General features: G+C 40.4%; 1 protein-coding gene across 5 annotated transcripts in view; it reads right to left on the bottom strand.

Moving 5' to 3' along the window:
- The window catches only part of SH3RF3 (SH3 domain containing ring finger 3), a 394,619-nt gene that overhangs the window by 73,540 nt on the left and 305,624 nt on the right, over positions 1 to 15,455 (bottom strand). For 3 of the 5 annotated variants that reach the window (XM_075918091.1, XM_075918083.1, XM_075918099.1), the window contains one exon: positions 10,073 to 10,426. The exons of the other annotated variants lie outside the window; for them this stretch is intronic. In XM_075918091.1, coding sequence (XP_075774206.1) covers positions 10,073 to 10,426 — 354 coding nt within the window. The remainder of the gene's footprint in view (positions 1 to 10,072; positions 10,427 to 15,455) is intronic. 5 annotated transcript variants of the gene reach the window in all.

The raw sequence follows: 15,455 nt of genomic DNA, 5'->3' as shown, positions 1-15,455 counted from the left end.
CCATTCTGACTTCTCTTTTCTCAGTCTTTTTTACATTTAAGTCAGATCTCCACTGTTACTTTAATGACATTTTTAATGCTTAAATTTTAAAAGGCTTTATGCCTTTAGGGAATAACAGAGTCTCTTGGTGGGGCATGAGAGTTATGAAGAGTGATAAAACTAGGGACAGCATACAGCAGTTTTGCAAGTTGCAGCCTTTGCAGAAAACTATGTTATCATCAATAAAATCACCAACCAGAAATCCCGACTCTGACTTCAAAGCAAATCCAGCACAGTCACACCACAGGGCATTTGCCACATTCATTAATTCAAAGGAAAATGTCTTTTAATGTTTTGAATGCATATTTACATCTTATTTCCAAGGCTTTTTTTGTACTACTGTATAATAAGGGAGAAACACTCAGATATTCCACACACACTGGTTAATACACTATCCTCCTGAAATATTCCAGCTAGAAAACAGGGTAATGGTCCTTGAGATTCATGCTACTCATTTCTCTAATTCACTGACTCCATAAAACAATGACTCTGGCAATCATTGTACGTCTTAATGTTCCTAGAAATAATGCACTTAATAATAATGCACTTGAAGCACAGCAGTGCTCCTGACTATTGACGAAAAATGTTCTAGCAAGAACAAGTGGCCTCATGAAATGTTAATTACCAAAGTATAAGCTAAAAGGGTCTTACCAGTTCCAGATTTTTTTTTAAATTTTGTAATGGTATACAGTATATGTAAAAGCAAATACACACAATTACAACTACAGCTGGGCATATGCCACCTACTACCTGTCTTCCACAAATACTGTCACTGATGTTATTTAATTATCATTCATTTAGTGCCTTATACAGCTTCTGAGGCACTTACAGTTGTGCATGGGCTGGGATTACAGCTGAGCACTAAAACAGCCTATTCTAGCTCCATGTTAGCTTTGGTTCAAAATGTGACAAAACCCCCATCAATAATTGTTCCATGAATGTGAATAGTGAAGCTGATCATAGGTGAACTCATGTAAATGAGCCTCCCTAGTCTCCACTTACCACTGCCCCATATTCTAAAGACAACTTTGTGTTGGAAATAACCTATTTTTGTCAACTTCTTTCATACACTTTGTATTAATGGGAACTCTGTCTATACACCAAGTGCAGTATTTATTACTGGCTACTCTGATATGACATTTTCTAGGCCTCTAAAATGAATTGTTTAGAGTTATTCCCTGTAGGATTTTTCAGCACATTTTAATCAGTTTTCTGCACATTCCCGCATTTGTATTTCAAAGTATCCTTTTCAGCAGTTAGCGCTAGTGCTTTAATCTCCCCCTAAACGTTACTCAAGGAACATATATCTGTTCACTGTCACTCCTGGCGCCTATAAGTGCTACTGCTATATAAATATTAAATAAACAACCAACAAGAAAATAGTATGTTGTAATTGTTTTTCCTAAAATACCATGCATACACATATCATATGATAGAAGACCAGGATATTCTGGTGCATTGTAAAATGAAGCCCCTAGCTTCCATATTTATATGCTCCCGATTCTCCAGAATCAGCAGTTGATTGGCAGATAACATAAATCACCAAGATTAATCTGCACAAAATGATTCCAGCAGTAAAATGTTTTAAAATGTTCTATGGTTTCTTCCTTGTTGAGAACCTGGAAAAAAATTATCTTTCATCTGATTTGTTTTGCTAGTTTTGCAGGAAAGAGATTTCTGCACAGTTCAATAAAACTCCCTCAAATATTGAATAAAGCCCATGCTTGTTTAGCTAGCTATAGTATACAACTGAGGTTTTTGCTTCTTAGACTTTCAAAATATATTGATGCTAAAAGTATAGGATGAAAGGAGTATAGCAAATGCTTAAACATGTTATTTCTTTAGGATGACTGCTTTGTATTGGGTTCTAGTTAGCCTTTATAACAAGCCTAGAGATTCAGTCAAATAATATATCTTTAGATTATAAAACTTCCGAAGAGAAATTTAGTAGTCCAGTGTGTATAGCACATGCTAACATGCCCTTTAAATTCTGTTGGTATTTTACAATATACTTTGATAATACAGCCCACACATATGCATGAGTGCACAGCCCCCAGAAAACTCTGTGTTTTAAAATAAGCATGAAGTCACTAGATTTGTTAATGATATACTTTAAATAGAGATGGGCTGAGAAGATAGTTTTTGGCTCCAGTTCCAGATATTTCTAGTCTATGGTTTTACGGTATATAAAGCTCAAGGGTAAATTCAGATTAAACTAGCCAAAATCTCTCATGCTGTTCTCATAAGATTTTTAGGTCCAATTGATAGCACCTGATTTCTGTTATCTAGAATGGTGGAATTCTCATGAGATCAGCTGTTCCTGTGAAATTTCAGTCATATTTAAGCAAAATCTCATAAAAACTGTTCCGGTCAATCTTTGCTCATAGCTGAACTAGGTTGTCGGTACTATATAGATTTGGATTTGACCTCAAATTAAAACTAGGTGTGTAGGTTGTGTTGAATTTTCCTTCCCCAGTCCTGCCCTCCCTTCACATAAATTCAAGGTTCTTGGCCCAACTCAGATTTTAAATATAATCTGTATGCTTTGCATGATCAGCTTTTCCAGAATGCATGTCAAATTTTACAGTCTGCAGCTTTAAAAGTGCTCTATATTTACATTTTCTCAGCTAAAATTCAACACTTCCAAATTATTTGGACAGCCATTTCAAAGGGGATTCTTTTGTTTCCAAATACTGTCACATTTTGGGATTGATAAATATATTGCCAAGATTCATTCTTCATGACCTATCCACAATGCGTGACCTGCAGTTAAAAAACCTGCACTTTCACACAAAGAATTACAAATGGATTCCCCATACAAGGTGAGCACTATTTAAAATACAGATACAGCGCTCTTGCAACCTTTCCTCCTCTCCCAGACACTATGTAGTATGCACAAAGCCATACTTCATTATTCATGAGATGCATTTTCTGTCAAAAACCAGGGGACCTGGAGCAGGGCTGACCTATGACCTTTCTAGAAGCAGGGAAGAATAATTCATAAGGGGTGAAAATGGAAGCAAGATGAACCATCTGAGGCTTAAGCATGATTAGTGTGCCATGAGACTTCTTTAGCTGTCCAGAGCGTCTCCGTTATGGACAGCTCCTCTGTACCAATTACCTAATTCAACTTCAATTTTATCACAGGCCTGCAGCATTAGCACATTCTCAATAAACATTCATTTCACAAGCACATCAGAACACTTTGCATGATGGACAACCACTATTACTTTTTCAATGGCAGTTCTTATGTTTAATGGCCTACACTCAGCATGTAGGCATCAAGCATACTACATGCAAATTCTCCTGAAAGCAAATGAAACGGAGATCAAAGCAATGCATCTTGCAACATAAATACTTTTCCCCCCCAACTATTTTGATTTTCCAATATGTGTTGTATTTGTGCTTTTTTCCCCAGCTGTGATGGTTTGAAGCTCATAATTTTATCTCCAAGCATCTCTAAATTTTTAGTCAATGGAAAGACACCCCTCATTTGCACATGAATTCAAAATACTAAGAAATCCATATACAATGTATTAACTTGTGGGAAGCAACTGAGTTGATACCACTTGTATAATAACGAACAATTTAGTAAAGCTAGCAGTTTTCAATTGTTAGTTAAATGGCATCTAGAAATGCTTTTATTATATGTGATTTCATACTCTGATTTTGTCCTGGTACATATCACTGTTGAACATCTATAATGCATACCTTTCTGGAGAAATGAGTGGTTTGTAATAATATAGCAACTTACAAAAGAACTAAAAGCATGTCAAAACAACATGAAGGGTCTGGTTTAAATCAACAAAAGCCACAACCTTTTTGTTTTTTAAGTGAAATGCAAAGGTCATTTTTAGAACACCGTTTTTTAAAATACTTTTAAAATACCCAAGTATTTTATATTTGTGGGCAAATATGTGTTTACAATTGTATGCAACATTGTGAAAGGGCAAAAAAACCCTATTGTAGTGAAGTAAATATCGATCCCAGTACAAAGACAAGGTGGATGAGGTAACCTTTTATTGGACCATTTGCTGTTGGTAAAAGTGACAAGTTTTTGAGCTATACAGAGCTCTTCTTCAAGTTTGGGAAAGGTATTCAGAGGATAAATCTACACTGCAATTAAACATCTGTGGCTGACCTATGTCAGCTGACCAAGACTCACAGTGCTTAGGCTACTGGGCTGCTTGACTGAGATGTAGACCTTTGGACTCAGGGACTTTCCCCTGCCACAGGGTCCCAGAGCCCACACTCCAACCACAGCCTGAACAATTACACCATGCGGATTCGCATTTTCACATCGAAAGCTATGAACGGGACACATCCGGTCTAATTAATTAGCTGCGTTAACACAGGTCCTACACTTGACAGGTAACTGCTTGTGCTGTTATGTATTCCTTGGATTCTCTTATTTCCACTCCAGCTCACCTGATGCAGTAGGTTTTACTCACGAAAGCTCACGATCTTACATATTTGTTAGTCTCTAAGGTGCCACAGGACTATTTGTTGTTAGCAAACTTATGAATTTTAACTCCCAGGTTTGTATTTTGAAGGTGTGTGCAGGTTTCCCTTGAGGATGAGGACTAAAAGGTCAGATATGGAATTACTGTTTTGTTGAAAAGTGTTCACACCTGTGTGTAATATGGTGGTTTTGTCCTTTATCATTTTGCTGTGTGAGTTTCTGAGAGAGCATAATTCTTGGTCTCATCCACATAGTTATTATTGGAGCATTTAGTGCACTGAATGAGGTATACCACAGGTTGTGTGATAGGCAAGTGTAAGACCTAAGGATCTTGAAAGGTGTGTTATGCAGGATACTGATCATTGTAGAGGTGGAGAGATGTCAGCGGGTTTTGCATCTTTTGTTCTCCATGGATGTGAGGCAACTTAGAATTGGTGGATTTTCCTCTGTGAGGAGCTTGAATTTGATCATGAGCTTGGGTGGCTGTGTGAAGGCCAGAAGAAGGGGTTCTAGGAAAGATTTTAAGAATGGGGTTCCCATTGAGTACAGATTTTAATTATTTAATGATACCCTGTATGGCCTCTAGTGTGGGATGGTTGATGGCAACTAAGGATGTGCAGTCAGAAGGTTTTTTTTCTTGACTGAAGCAGGTTCTCTTCAAATATTTGGGTGGCCCATTCTAAAACGAGATGATTTTCTGTGGTGAAGTATCCTTGTTTGGTGAAGGTGGTGATAAGTGTCTTAAAGTGTGAATCTCAGACTTTCTCCTCAGTACATATGTGTTAGCAGTACCTGGCTGTGGAGAACAGATGTATTGGTATGTTTGGGGTGGATCTGTGAAGGCAGGTGTGGCAAACCATGGGTTTCTTGTACATACTTGTCCATTGTTGAAGCTGATTGTGGTGTCCAGGGAGTATTCTAGAGAGAGTTTCCACCAGTTGAAGGTGTGGTGGAAATCAATGAGAGAGGTTAGGATACCTGTCCTGAAGATGAACATATCATCAATGTATTTCAGGTGTATTTTCTACAACACTTGAATGCTTCACTGTGCCACAGCCCTGGTTATGCCTCTAAATACATACACAGATTGCACTGTGCGCATGTAATGTATGATTCCTTTAAAAATGCTGAAGAGTACCTTATTTTACCATAGTCCCAAAGAAGTCAAAAGAAATACTGTTGGAGTAAGACATCAGTGTGAATAAGGGCATTGCAATCTGGCCCCAAATCATTTGGAAACAAACATTTTTTTACAAAAGATTTTCAGACACTTTTAAGATGAAAAGTTTGTCTTGCTCCCTCCTACTCCCTCTACAGTATTTAAAAAGGAGTAGGTTAAGGATGGCTTTTGTGCTTTAAGTTTTAATTTCCTGGGTTGTTAGTTCAGCACAAACCTTTGTACTATTTTAACAGTGTATGTATGAATTTATTTTTGATTAATTCAAGAACAGAAAATGATGGTCTGTAATGTCTCTGGAAAATCCAAATATGCCATTTTTACATTACCTAACATGTGTATGATTTATCTGATATACAGCCACTCCCTGACTTACGAACACACCGACTTTTGACCATCTGTACTTACGACCAACCTCCCATTAACCCCATTATAATATTTTCGAGTTGAGAACCATGTACGTCAAGTTTTTCGAACAGTGTGGGCAGCGCATTTAAGGGTATTTCCGACTTACCACCAAATCGAGTTACGACCAGGTGTTTGGAACGTAACATGTACATAAGTTGGGGACTGCCTATATTAAGGTCTCCGATCCATATTTAGTACTTAGTGTTACGTTACTGAAGTAGCTATCTTAGTTTATTGTGGAATAGCTACCTATTTTGGCACATGTACTACATTTTGTGGTAGTCTGTTCTTCAGCCTAGACATGAACAGAATGGGCAGAATGTACAGCCATAAGGTTCTTGAGAAGGCAGGTGAAGGGGAAATTAGTTACAAATTAGATTCTCCCTTACACTCAGAATCCGTTACAGCAGGGGTGGGCAGACTATGGCCCGTGGGCGGCTCCTGGCCAGCATGTTCCTGCACCCCTGGGGGGGTGGGGCAGAGGGCTCTGTGCAGCTCCTGAGAGAGCATAATTCTTGGTCTCACCACAACTCCCACTGCCTAGGAATGGGGAACTGTGGCCAGTAGAAGTTATGGGGGCAGTGCATGCAAGAGAGGGCAGTATGCAGAGCTGCCTGCTCTCCCTTCTCTTCCCTTGCCTCTGGGTGTGGCATAGGGCCAGGGCAGGAGAGGAGCCTGCCTTATCCTCACTGTACCATCAACTGGGAGCTGCCCAAGGTAAGTGATGCCCAGCTGGAGCCTGTACTCCAAACTCCTCCTACACCTCGCACCCCTTCTTGCATCACAACCTCCTGTCCCAAACTTGTACCCTAAGCACCCTCCTAACGCTGCACCCCAACCCTCTGACCTGAGCCTCTTCCCGCAAGCCATGAGACCCTTAGGCCAAAAAGTTGGCCCACCCCTGCTTTAGACCCACTCACTCTATATTGATGTTTAAAGGGAGGTTAAACTGCAACTTACACTTACAAGCATTTGAGCTCTTCTTCAGACCTAAGAAAGGTCTGCAGAGTTTCACAGCTAAATACAAGGCAACAGAGAGTTTAGCATACGTACTTGGGACCGCTTGTTGTCACCGATCACTCCATGCTGGAATCTATAAGGGGTATCTTGGAGCAACATCAAACAACTAAAACCCATACACAATGGGGACCACATCCAGAAAGAATTTTTTCCTGAAACCCTCTTCTGCCCTTCAAACAAGCAGATGCGTAGTGAGGGTGTTATGCGCTCAGGGCAAAAGCAAAATTTGTGCCCGTCTTCCCCGCACGGTAGGGCCCCGAATCTGGCACACGGCTGAGCCTGATCCTGGGAGGAGGGGGGGGAGCTTGTACCGTGTCTTCCCCCACCTCCTCCAGTTTGGAGCCAGGCCCAGCATGCCTGCAGGAGGAGATGAAGGAGATGGGGCTGGGGACAGAGACGCAGGGAGGAGACTCTAGCTGGCGGCGGTGGATGGAGGAGGAGCAGGTGAGCCGAGGGATGACAGGGGGAGTGGAGGGAGACTAAATAGGTGCTCCTCTAATGTGGTGCCCCCATATTTCCTCCTGGCTACACCCCTGCAAACACGCCCCCGGACTTCTCAAAGCTGAGCATTAGATGCAAGCTTCACCCAGACCAGGACAAACCGACTCAGATCCTGCCAGAACAAGAATGCCAAACCTGTAGATGTATCTCAACAGGTACAATGATTGGTGTCTCCCACAACAGACCTTTCAAGATCCATAGCTCCTGCATATTCCAATCAGAACATGCTGTTCGCCTCATCCAGCACACTAGATGCCCCAAAAACAACTATTAAAGGGGTAGCTGTGTTAGTCTGTAAATTTAAAAACAAGTAGTCCTGTGGCACCTTAGGCTGTGTCTACACTGCATAATTAATTTCAGAATAAGCTATTCTGGAATAGTTATTCTGAAATAGCTTATTTTGAAATAGCACATCTATACTGCAGGGAAGCTTCAAAATTAATCCAAGGCAGGCTTCCCTAATGTAGACATGCTATCTCAATTTAGAGCCCCAGAAGGAATAACTTAGAATGGACTTGGTGAGGGGCTGCTTCAAAATCCCAGAAGCAGAGTGTCTACACATGCCTTATTTCGAAATAGGTATTTCGGAATAGGCATTATTTTTCATAGAATGAGGTTTACAGAAATTGGAATAAGCTGTCCATTATTTTGAAATTATTTCAAAATAATGGAATTGCTGTGTAGACCTTCGCACAGTTATTTCGGAATAACAGCTGTTTTTCCAAAATAACTTTGCTGTGTAGACACACCCAAGACTACAGGGTTTTTTTTTTTTAAAAAAAAATTGGCCTTTTTTCGAAAAAACTTCCCCGGTGTCTAGACTGCTGCCATGTTCTTTTGAAAGTAAATAGAAAGAACATGGCAGATTTTTCAACTGTGGAAAACCTTGTTTTACGAGGAATAACACCTTTTTTCGAAAGTGCTCTTTCGAAAAAGGTGCTATGTAAAGCAAACTGTACTTTTTCGAAAGAGAGCATCCAGACTGCCTGGGTGCTCTCTTTCGAAAAAGCGGTTTGCTTTTTTGAAAGTACAAGTTGTAGTCTAGATGCTCTTTTTCGAAAGAGGCCTGTAGTCTAGATGTAGACTTAGAGACTAATAAATATAGATAGACAGACAGAGAGACAGACAGACAGACAATGGATTTATGGTTTACTACATCAATCCGTAATTCATTAATGCTGCTTTTTTATCCTCTGACTACAGAGGTATTAACAGACCGCTCCACTTGGTCCCTTAGAATATGTGTTAACTACTTACGTTAAACAATTAGGTTAAACAATCTGTTCAATCAAGTATTTAGCTGTGACACTCTGAGTACTTTTCCCAGACCTAAAGAAGAGCTTTGTATAGCTCTCAAAAGCACTTCTCTCTCGCCAACAGAAGTTGGTCCAATAAGGCTTTGTTTACACTACTTTATTTTAACTGTATTCCTAAAAGTCAGGCAGTGTAAATGCTGTTTGTTGGCATCAATGAGCCATTTGCACTGCTATTTGCTGCAGCAAAACTTGTGTGTGGGTGAGGAGATAGGACATTTAAGCACCTGTGAAGGACAGAAGTTTTGTTGCTTAATTGGCAGTATAGACAAAGCCAAAACCTTACCTCCACATTGTTTTTTCATTTAAATCTCAGCTATCTGTTTTTTAGTTCTTCAAACATACACAATATTTAGAAATAAATCATTGTTATTTCATTCACACATGTGATTAAAAAATGGACAAAGTGGTTACTTTGAATTTTTAGTTAGGGGTGGGGGAATTAGGCTCTGGTTGACACACTCTGGCTGTGTCCAGACTCATGGGGTTTTTCGAAAAAAGTAGCCTTTTTTTCGAAAAAACTTCACCTGCGTCTAGACTGCAGCCGCGTTCTTTCGAAATTAAATCGAAAGAACGCGGCTTTTCTTTCGACGGCAGTAAACCTCATTGCAGGAGGAAGAACGCCTTCTTTCGAAAGTTCCTCTTTCGAAAGAAGGCGTTCTTGAATGTAAATAGGGCTTCTTCGAAAGAGAGCATCCAGACTCACTGGGTGCTTTCTTTCGAAAAAGCAAGCCCCTTTTTCGAAAGTTCCGCGTGCAGTCTAGACGCTCTCTTTCGAAAGAGGCTTGCAGTCTAGACATAGCCTCTGTTCAGTTGAAGCCTACAGATAATGATTACAGCATAGTCTGAAATCACCCAGGTTGGGGGGAGGGGTTTGTTTACAAGCAAAAATATGACTAACCTTAATCATTTTTACTACTTAGAAAACTAAAATCAAACACTAACATTTTAGGGCAGTCTGAAGTGGTGTCATTGAATAAAAGGTCAATGAATAGCAGTGTTGCGCACAATGTATAATTATGTATAAACCATATCCATGTATTTAGCTAAGGCTTAGGTGACCCTGATAGTGCAGCTATAATAAATGGAGCTATTTATCAGACCTTATCTCTTTTTTAGCTCAGCGTTACAGTTATGTTATGCATTTTTTACCTGGGCTGGAGCACTGGATGAAAGATGAGTCAAGTCTCCGATTCTGGCAGCAGCTCGGGGATCGCTAGAGCTGATCAAAACTGGAGCACTAATTTCCATGGAATGCCTGTTATGCATGGCCTGAGAGGATTTGTGTGTCATACTGAGAGCTGTGAAGGAGTGGCGTTTCTTGGCATTCTTCTTGCCATCAATATGCCGCTGAATGGCACTGACTGCTCCTGTATTGTTTAAAGTAGAGCACTGGGCCAAATTTACTGCCATGTTGGTGTCAGATGGCAAAGGGACATCACAGCCAGATGCAGCAGCTAAGCATGTCTTGTCCATCTCTATAAGCTGTTTAGCTGATTCGTTGAGCTAAGTGCAGAGAAAAACAAAACAAAACAGAAGAATGGGGAAATTAAAAGACTGTCATAGCTAGCCATTGAACCTGTGAGTTCAAATTCTGCACTCATGCCAGTGCTACTAGAACTTCGCTTATAGAAGCACCAACATCCTTCCGAGTGTTTAAAAAAAATAGTGGAAGTCCATAATTCCGATAACCTGACACCCAAGTTGAGTGTAATCCCATGGAAATCAACTGGACTTTATGTAAAGTAACATTCTAGTCTAAGTGTGTAAGAATATCAGATTTTGGGGCTAAATGTGGAGAGCCCTGCACAGATACGGATGCAGATAAAAATTTTGTATTTGCAAAACTGAGCTGCGGGTGTCCATATCCATATCCACTGATGCAGATACCTGTGGATATAAAGTGGATATCTGTGGTTTTGCAGGGCTCTATAAATGTATGTTTAAATATACTGCAAACTTTAGGAGTAACCCAACAGGAGCTCTATTCCTACTTACTGGGCAAACTGTTCACTTTGGAAATTTTTGGTTAAATATTAGCAATCCTTAATATGTTTATTTTGCTATGATCTGTCGATGTACCGGACAAGTCAGTACAATTCAGGTTAAAGAATTCAATTTCCTGAAAGCAGCTACAAGCTTTCAACTCCCAAAGGTTCTAAAAAAGACATTATAGTATTTCTATCCACTTCAAGTCATATGAACAGAAGAAAACAGTAAGGAATATAATATATACCCACTTTAAGGACCCTTTACACACACAAAGTAATAAAAGAGGCCTGAGTGTAAGATTTCAGGTCAGTGGGTCTAAAATTAAACATCCAGAAATGGAAGAACCCCAGACTACAGCCCACTTTTCAAATTGTAACCAGAAGTAATTTGCCTGGGACTACAGAAAGAGACATTGTCACAGCTTGGGCGAGAACTCAATACTTCCTGCATTTCCTAGTCCTGAGCCCAGCTGCTATGATATATTCTTTCTGTTAGACAATGCCTCTCTCATCTCAAATGCTAAGCTAGGAAGTCTGGCTAAGTTTAACAAAATTGTTGGCATTGAATAAAATGATGCATTTGTTACCATATGTACTCCTATTGCTGTATCAGTACATGTTACTAAAGAATTCACCAATATTACTTTGTCTATGCCTTGCCAATGTCTCCATTATATCATCTCACTTTCCCCAGGTCAATATAAATATGTGCTTTGGGCTTGTTAATCCAAGAGCATTTCTTCCAAAATCTCTCTAGTATTTTTTTCTTTAAACACAACTAATATTCTTATCTTAGTATAAATTAAAGCAAAGGATTTTTTTTCTCAATTGCATCATTTCAAATGAGCGGTATCACAGAGACACCTAGCCTCACATGGTCCAATCAAAGCCCAATGAAACAATAAACAGGAAATATTAAGAACTAGCAGAAATAGCCGGCATCACCCAAGGAAAATATAGTAAAAGGTGTGATGAATGAACTATGTCAATTACATTAACATAGCATATTTTATTGGAAAAACTTTTCTCTGATATATTACTTTAAGAAATTAACATAGCTAGTGATGTACTTACAAAATGACAAATTCCATAGGGTCTCTTTTCTCAATTCCCACAAATCAGGAAGGCCCATCTTTCCTTAAAGACTCTATGCAAACCAATGCCTGCAGCCTCCTTTCCAGAGGCCCTGAGAAATGGAGAGGATGTCTCCTGGCCTCCGCAGCAGCAGCAAATCACTGCTCCCCAAGTAGCCACTCCCCGAGTGTCTTCAGTGCATGCTTCATGGGGCAACCTGAATGGACTTCCTAGCAGCAGCTGGACCGGTTGCATTGATCAGACAAAATGAAAGACCTTCAGACCAGGTGCAATAAGTGATATCTAGATGATCAGAACATGCAGCACCTGAACGTACCTGTTCTAATGAGAATAGGCTGTTCTGAGTGTACTGTGTCCTCCTCAGGCTCCATGGTGCTCAAAACCTTGTCCTCCTACCCACCTCCTCTTTGTACTATGACCTGAATCCTGCAGAGTGCATAATACCCGTGGCACTTGCTGATAACACACACCACCCTGCCAGGAGAACGCATGCAGCCCCAAGGAGGGTGAGTGGTGGGATGGCTCCTTTAGGTGTGGGGGGACGGAAGCAACTTTAATTTCCAGAAGGGGTTCAGTCGGAGCCCGGCTGCGTGAAGATGTTGAGAGGCTGTGACAGCTGGAGGCTTCTCCCAGCCACAATTAGCAAGGCTAGACCCCACCCAGCATCAGCCACATTTGGGTCTGTCCTGGAGACCTGCTGGTCTCCTAGTATAGGGGAGGTTGCTGATTCTCTGCCCCACTGCAGCCTCTCCCCCCATGGGCTTTCCCTTGATGGTGCTCCAGGTGCCCACATGCTTTATCCGTAGCTGCAGTTGATGTGACACGCTTAACAGAAGAGTCCAGCAAATGCCTATGATCAGGTGCTACTAAAAGCTAATTATCAGTGGGCCCAATTGGGGCTCCGTGGGAACCGATTTCGAGATATAACCCATCCAGTTATTGAAGTTAGGAAATCAGTAGTATACATTCAAAATTTGGTGTTTCTAGCTCTTACTTTTCAGAGATCTTTCAGAATTATCAATGGGCCCAATTGGGGCTCTGGGAGAACCGGGGGAACCGATTTTGAGATATAACCAGTCTAGTTATTTAAGTTAGGAAATCAGTGGAATCTGTGCAAAATTTTGTGTTTCTAGCTCTTACCGTTTCGGAGATCTTTCAGGACAAACAAACACAAACACACGCACACAAACAAACTTTCAGAAATATTTATAAGATTATAGGACTCTCTTCCATAGTTTCAAACTTAGCATACAGTCTACATTGGGAAATAGGCAGCATATCACTCATGTTTATTCTTCACCAACTCTTCATGATCAATTTAACAGCTATGTGTGGCCCTGCCCTTAAAAACGCAGAAAATATGTTATGTGGAAATCCCAGGCTGTGTCTAGACTACATGCCTCTGTCGGCAGAGGCATGTAGATTAGACACATAGGCAAAGTCAAAGGAAGCCACGATTTAAATGATCGCGGCTTCATTTAAATTTACATGGCTGCCGCACTGAGCCGACAAACAGCTAATCAGCTGTTTGTCCGCTCAGCGCGCTAGTCTGGACGCTCCCCTGCCGACATCAAAGCCCTTTGTCGGCAGCCCCATTATTCCTTGTGGGATGAGGTTTACCGGGGCTGCCGACAAAGGGCTGTGATGTCGGCAGCGGAGCGTCCAGACTAGTGCTCTGAGCGGACAAACAGCTGATCAGCTGTTTGTTGGCTCAGCACGGCAGCCATGTAAATTTAAATGAAGCCGCGATCATTTAAATCGCGGCTTCATTTGACTTTGCCAAACAAACAAATCTACATGGCTCCGTCGACGGAGCCATGTAGTTTAGACGTATCCTCATTTACCTGAATTTCTTGACTTCCCAGGTACTGTAACTTATATAGGAAAGAACTTTTCTGACAGTTAGAAAATTTGTAGACACACAGGCTACGTCTAGACTACATCCCTCTATCGGCAGAGGGATGTAAATGAAGCAGTTTGAAAGTGCAAATGAAGCCGGGATTTAAATATCCCGCACTTCATTTGCATAATCATGTAATGGCGCTCTTTCAAAAAAGCGCTATTTCAAAATTGAAACCGCACTCTAATGGGGCTTTTAAAAAAATGAGGCACTTTTTTGAAAGAACCGTGTCTAGACTGCGGTTTCAATTTTGAAATAGCACTTTTTCGAAAGAGCGCCATTACATAATTATGCAAATGAAGCGCGGGATATTTAAATCCTGGCTTCATTTGCACTTTTGAAGTGCTTCATTTACATCCCTCTGCCAACAGAGGGATGTAGTCTGGCCACAGAGATGACCATATTCACTGTTCTACGAGGCATGATGTGAAGTAAGATGAATTTTCTAAAACATTCACTGGGATCATCCCTCAAAGAGTGCTAACAGCTGAGGGTGAGGGAAAAGGCACTTTATATTCAATTAGAATACTGCACAATAGGTTTTCCATTTAATGAACAGAATCAATATATGAATGAAGGTATCTAAGATAAAAACTTTCAGATCTTCACCTATACTCTGAGGTTGATCTAAACTAGAGTACATGAAATATTACATTGGATGAATATAAATATTATTATTGCTATTATTAAATGTTAATTATTATGTAAGCACCAAAACATTCCAGTTAAGCTTGGGCCTCATTAGGCTGCACAAACACACAGAATGACATAACCTCTGCCTTGAAAACCTTACAATGCAAATTTAAAAACGAGACTCAGCAAGTGACAATAACAGTAAGAGAAAGGGAGGAAAGAAAAAAGAACAGGATCACACAGTTTTGTAGCTTTGCTGTGGAAGATCTTGATGGTTCCAAATAATTGTACCAATGATTTAAAACACAAACAAATGAACAGACTAATAATGTCAGCATTTTCCCCATAACTCATATAAATCTTAGGAATGTTCATCTTCAGTTTACAATGTCTCATTCTCAAGTCAGAGGTGATAAAATATGAACATCCAGAAAATAAACACGAATGCTCTGTAATTCTTTGTCCACTCACAACTGCCACCAGCCAAACAACAACCTTCACAATTAGTGATGTACTGCTACTGACAATGCTGGGATTAGCTGATACCATTCAATTAGACGGCCATTTTACCAGCTGCACTCTTCAATATAGGACCATTACAGAAGCCAGCACAGTGCACTGCACCTGCCAGTTTTTGCTTTTAGCAGCTGATCCCATTTGAAATTCTTCAAGAATGTCCATTATTTCTCACTTCATCATGTTCTAAATTGGTACAGCCTAATATATGCCAGCAGGCTCACAACAATGGCAATGAAACCAGATGGTTCTTCTCTGTTATGTAGGTGTTACAGTTCTGCTTACCCAATCAATGGCAACACTCTTACTGAATTATTTAAAAGGAGGGAAGGGGAAGCACTACCACAATTTATGAAATGCTTTGAACATGATGAACTATTTTGCTAGTGAGTACCAATGG

This window comes from Pelodiscus sinensis, chromosome 1 (assembly GCF_049634645.1).
Source record: "Pelodiscus sinensis isolate JC-2024 chromosome 1, ASM4963464v1, whole genome shotgun sequence".
NCBI lineage: Eukaryota > Metazoa > Chordata > Testudines > Trionychidae > Pelodiscus > Pelodiscus sinensis.
Note: the sequence above shows the minus strand (reverse complement) of the source record. Positions and strands in the feature narration are given on the sequence as shown.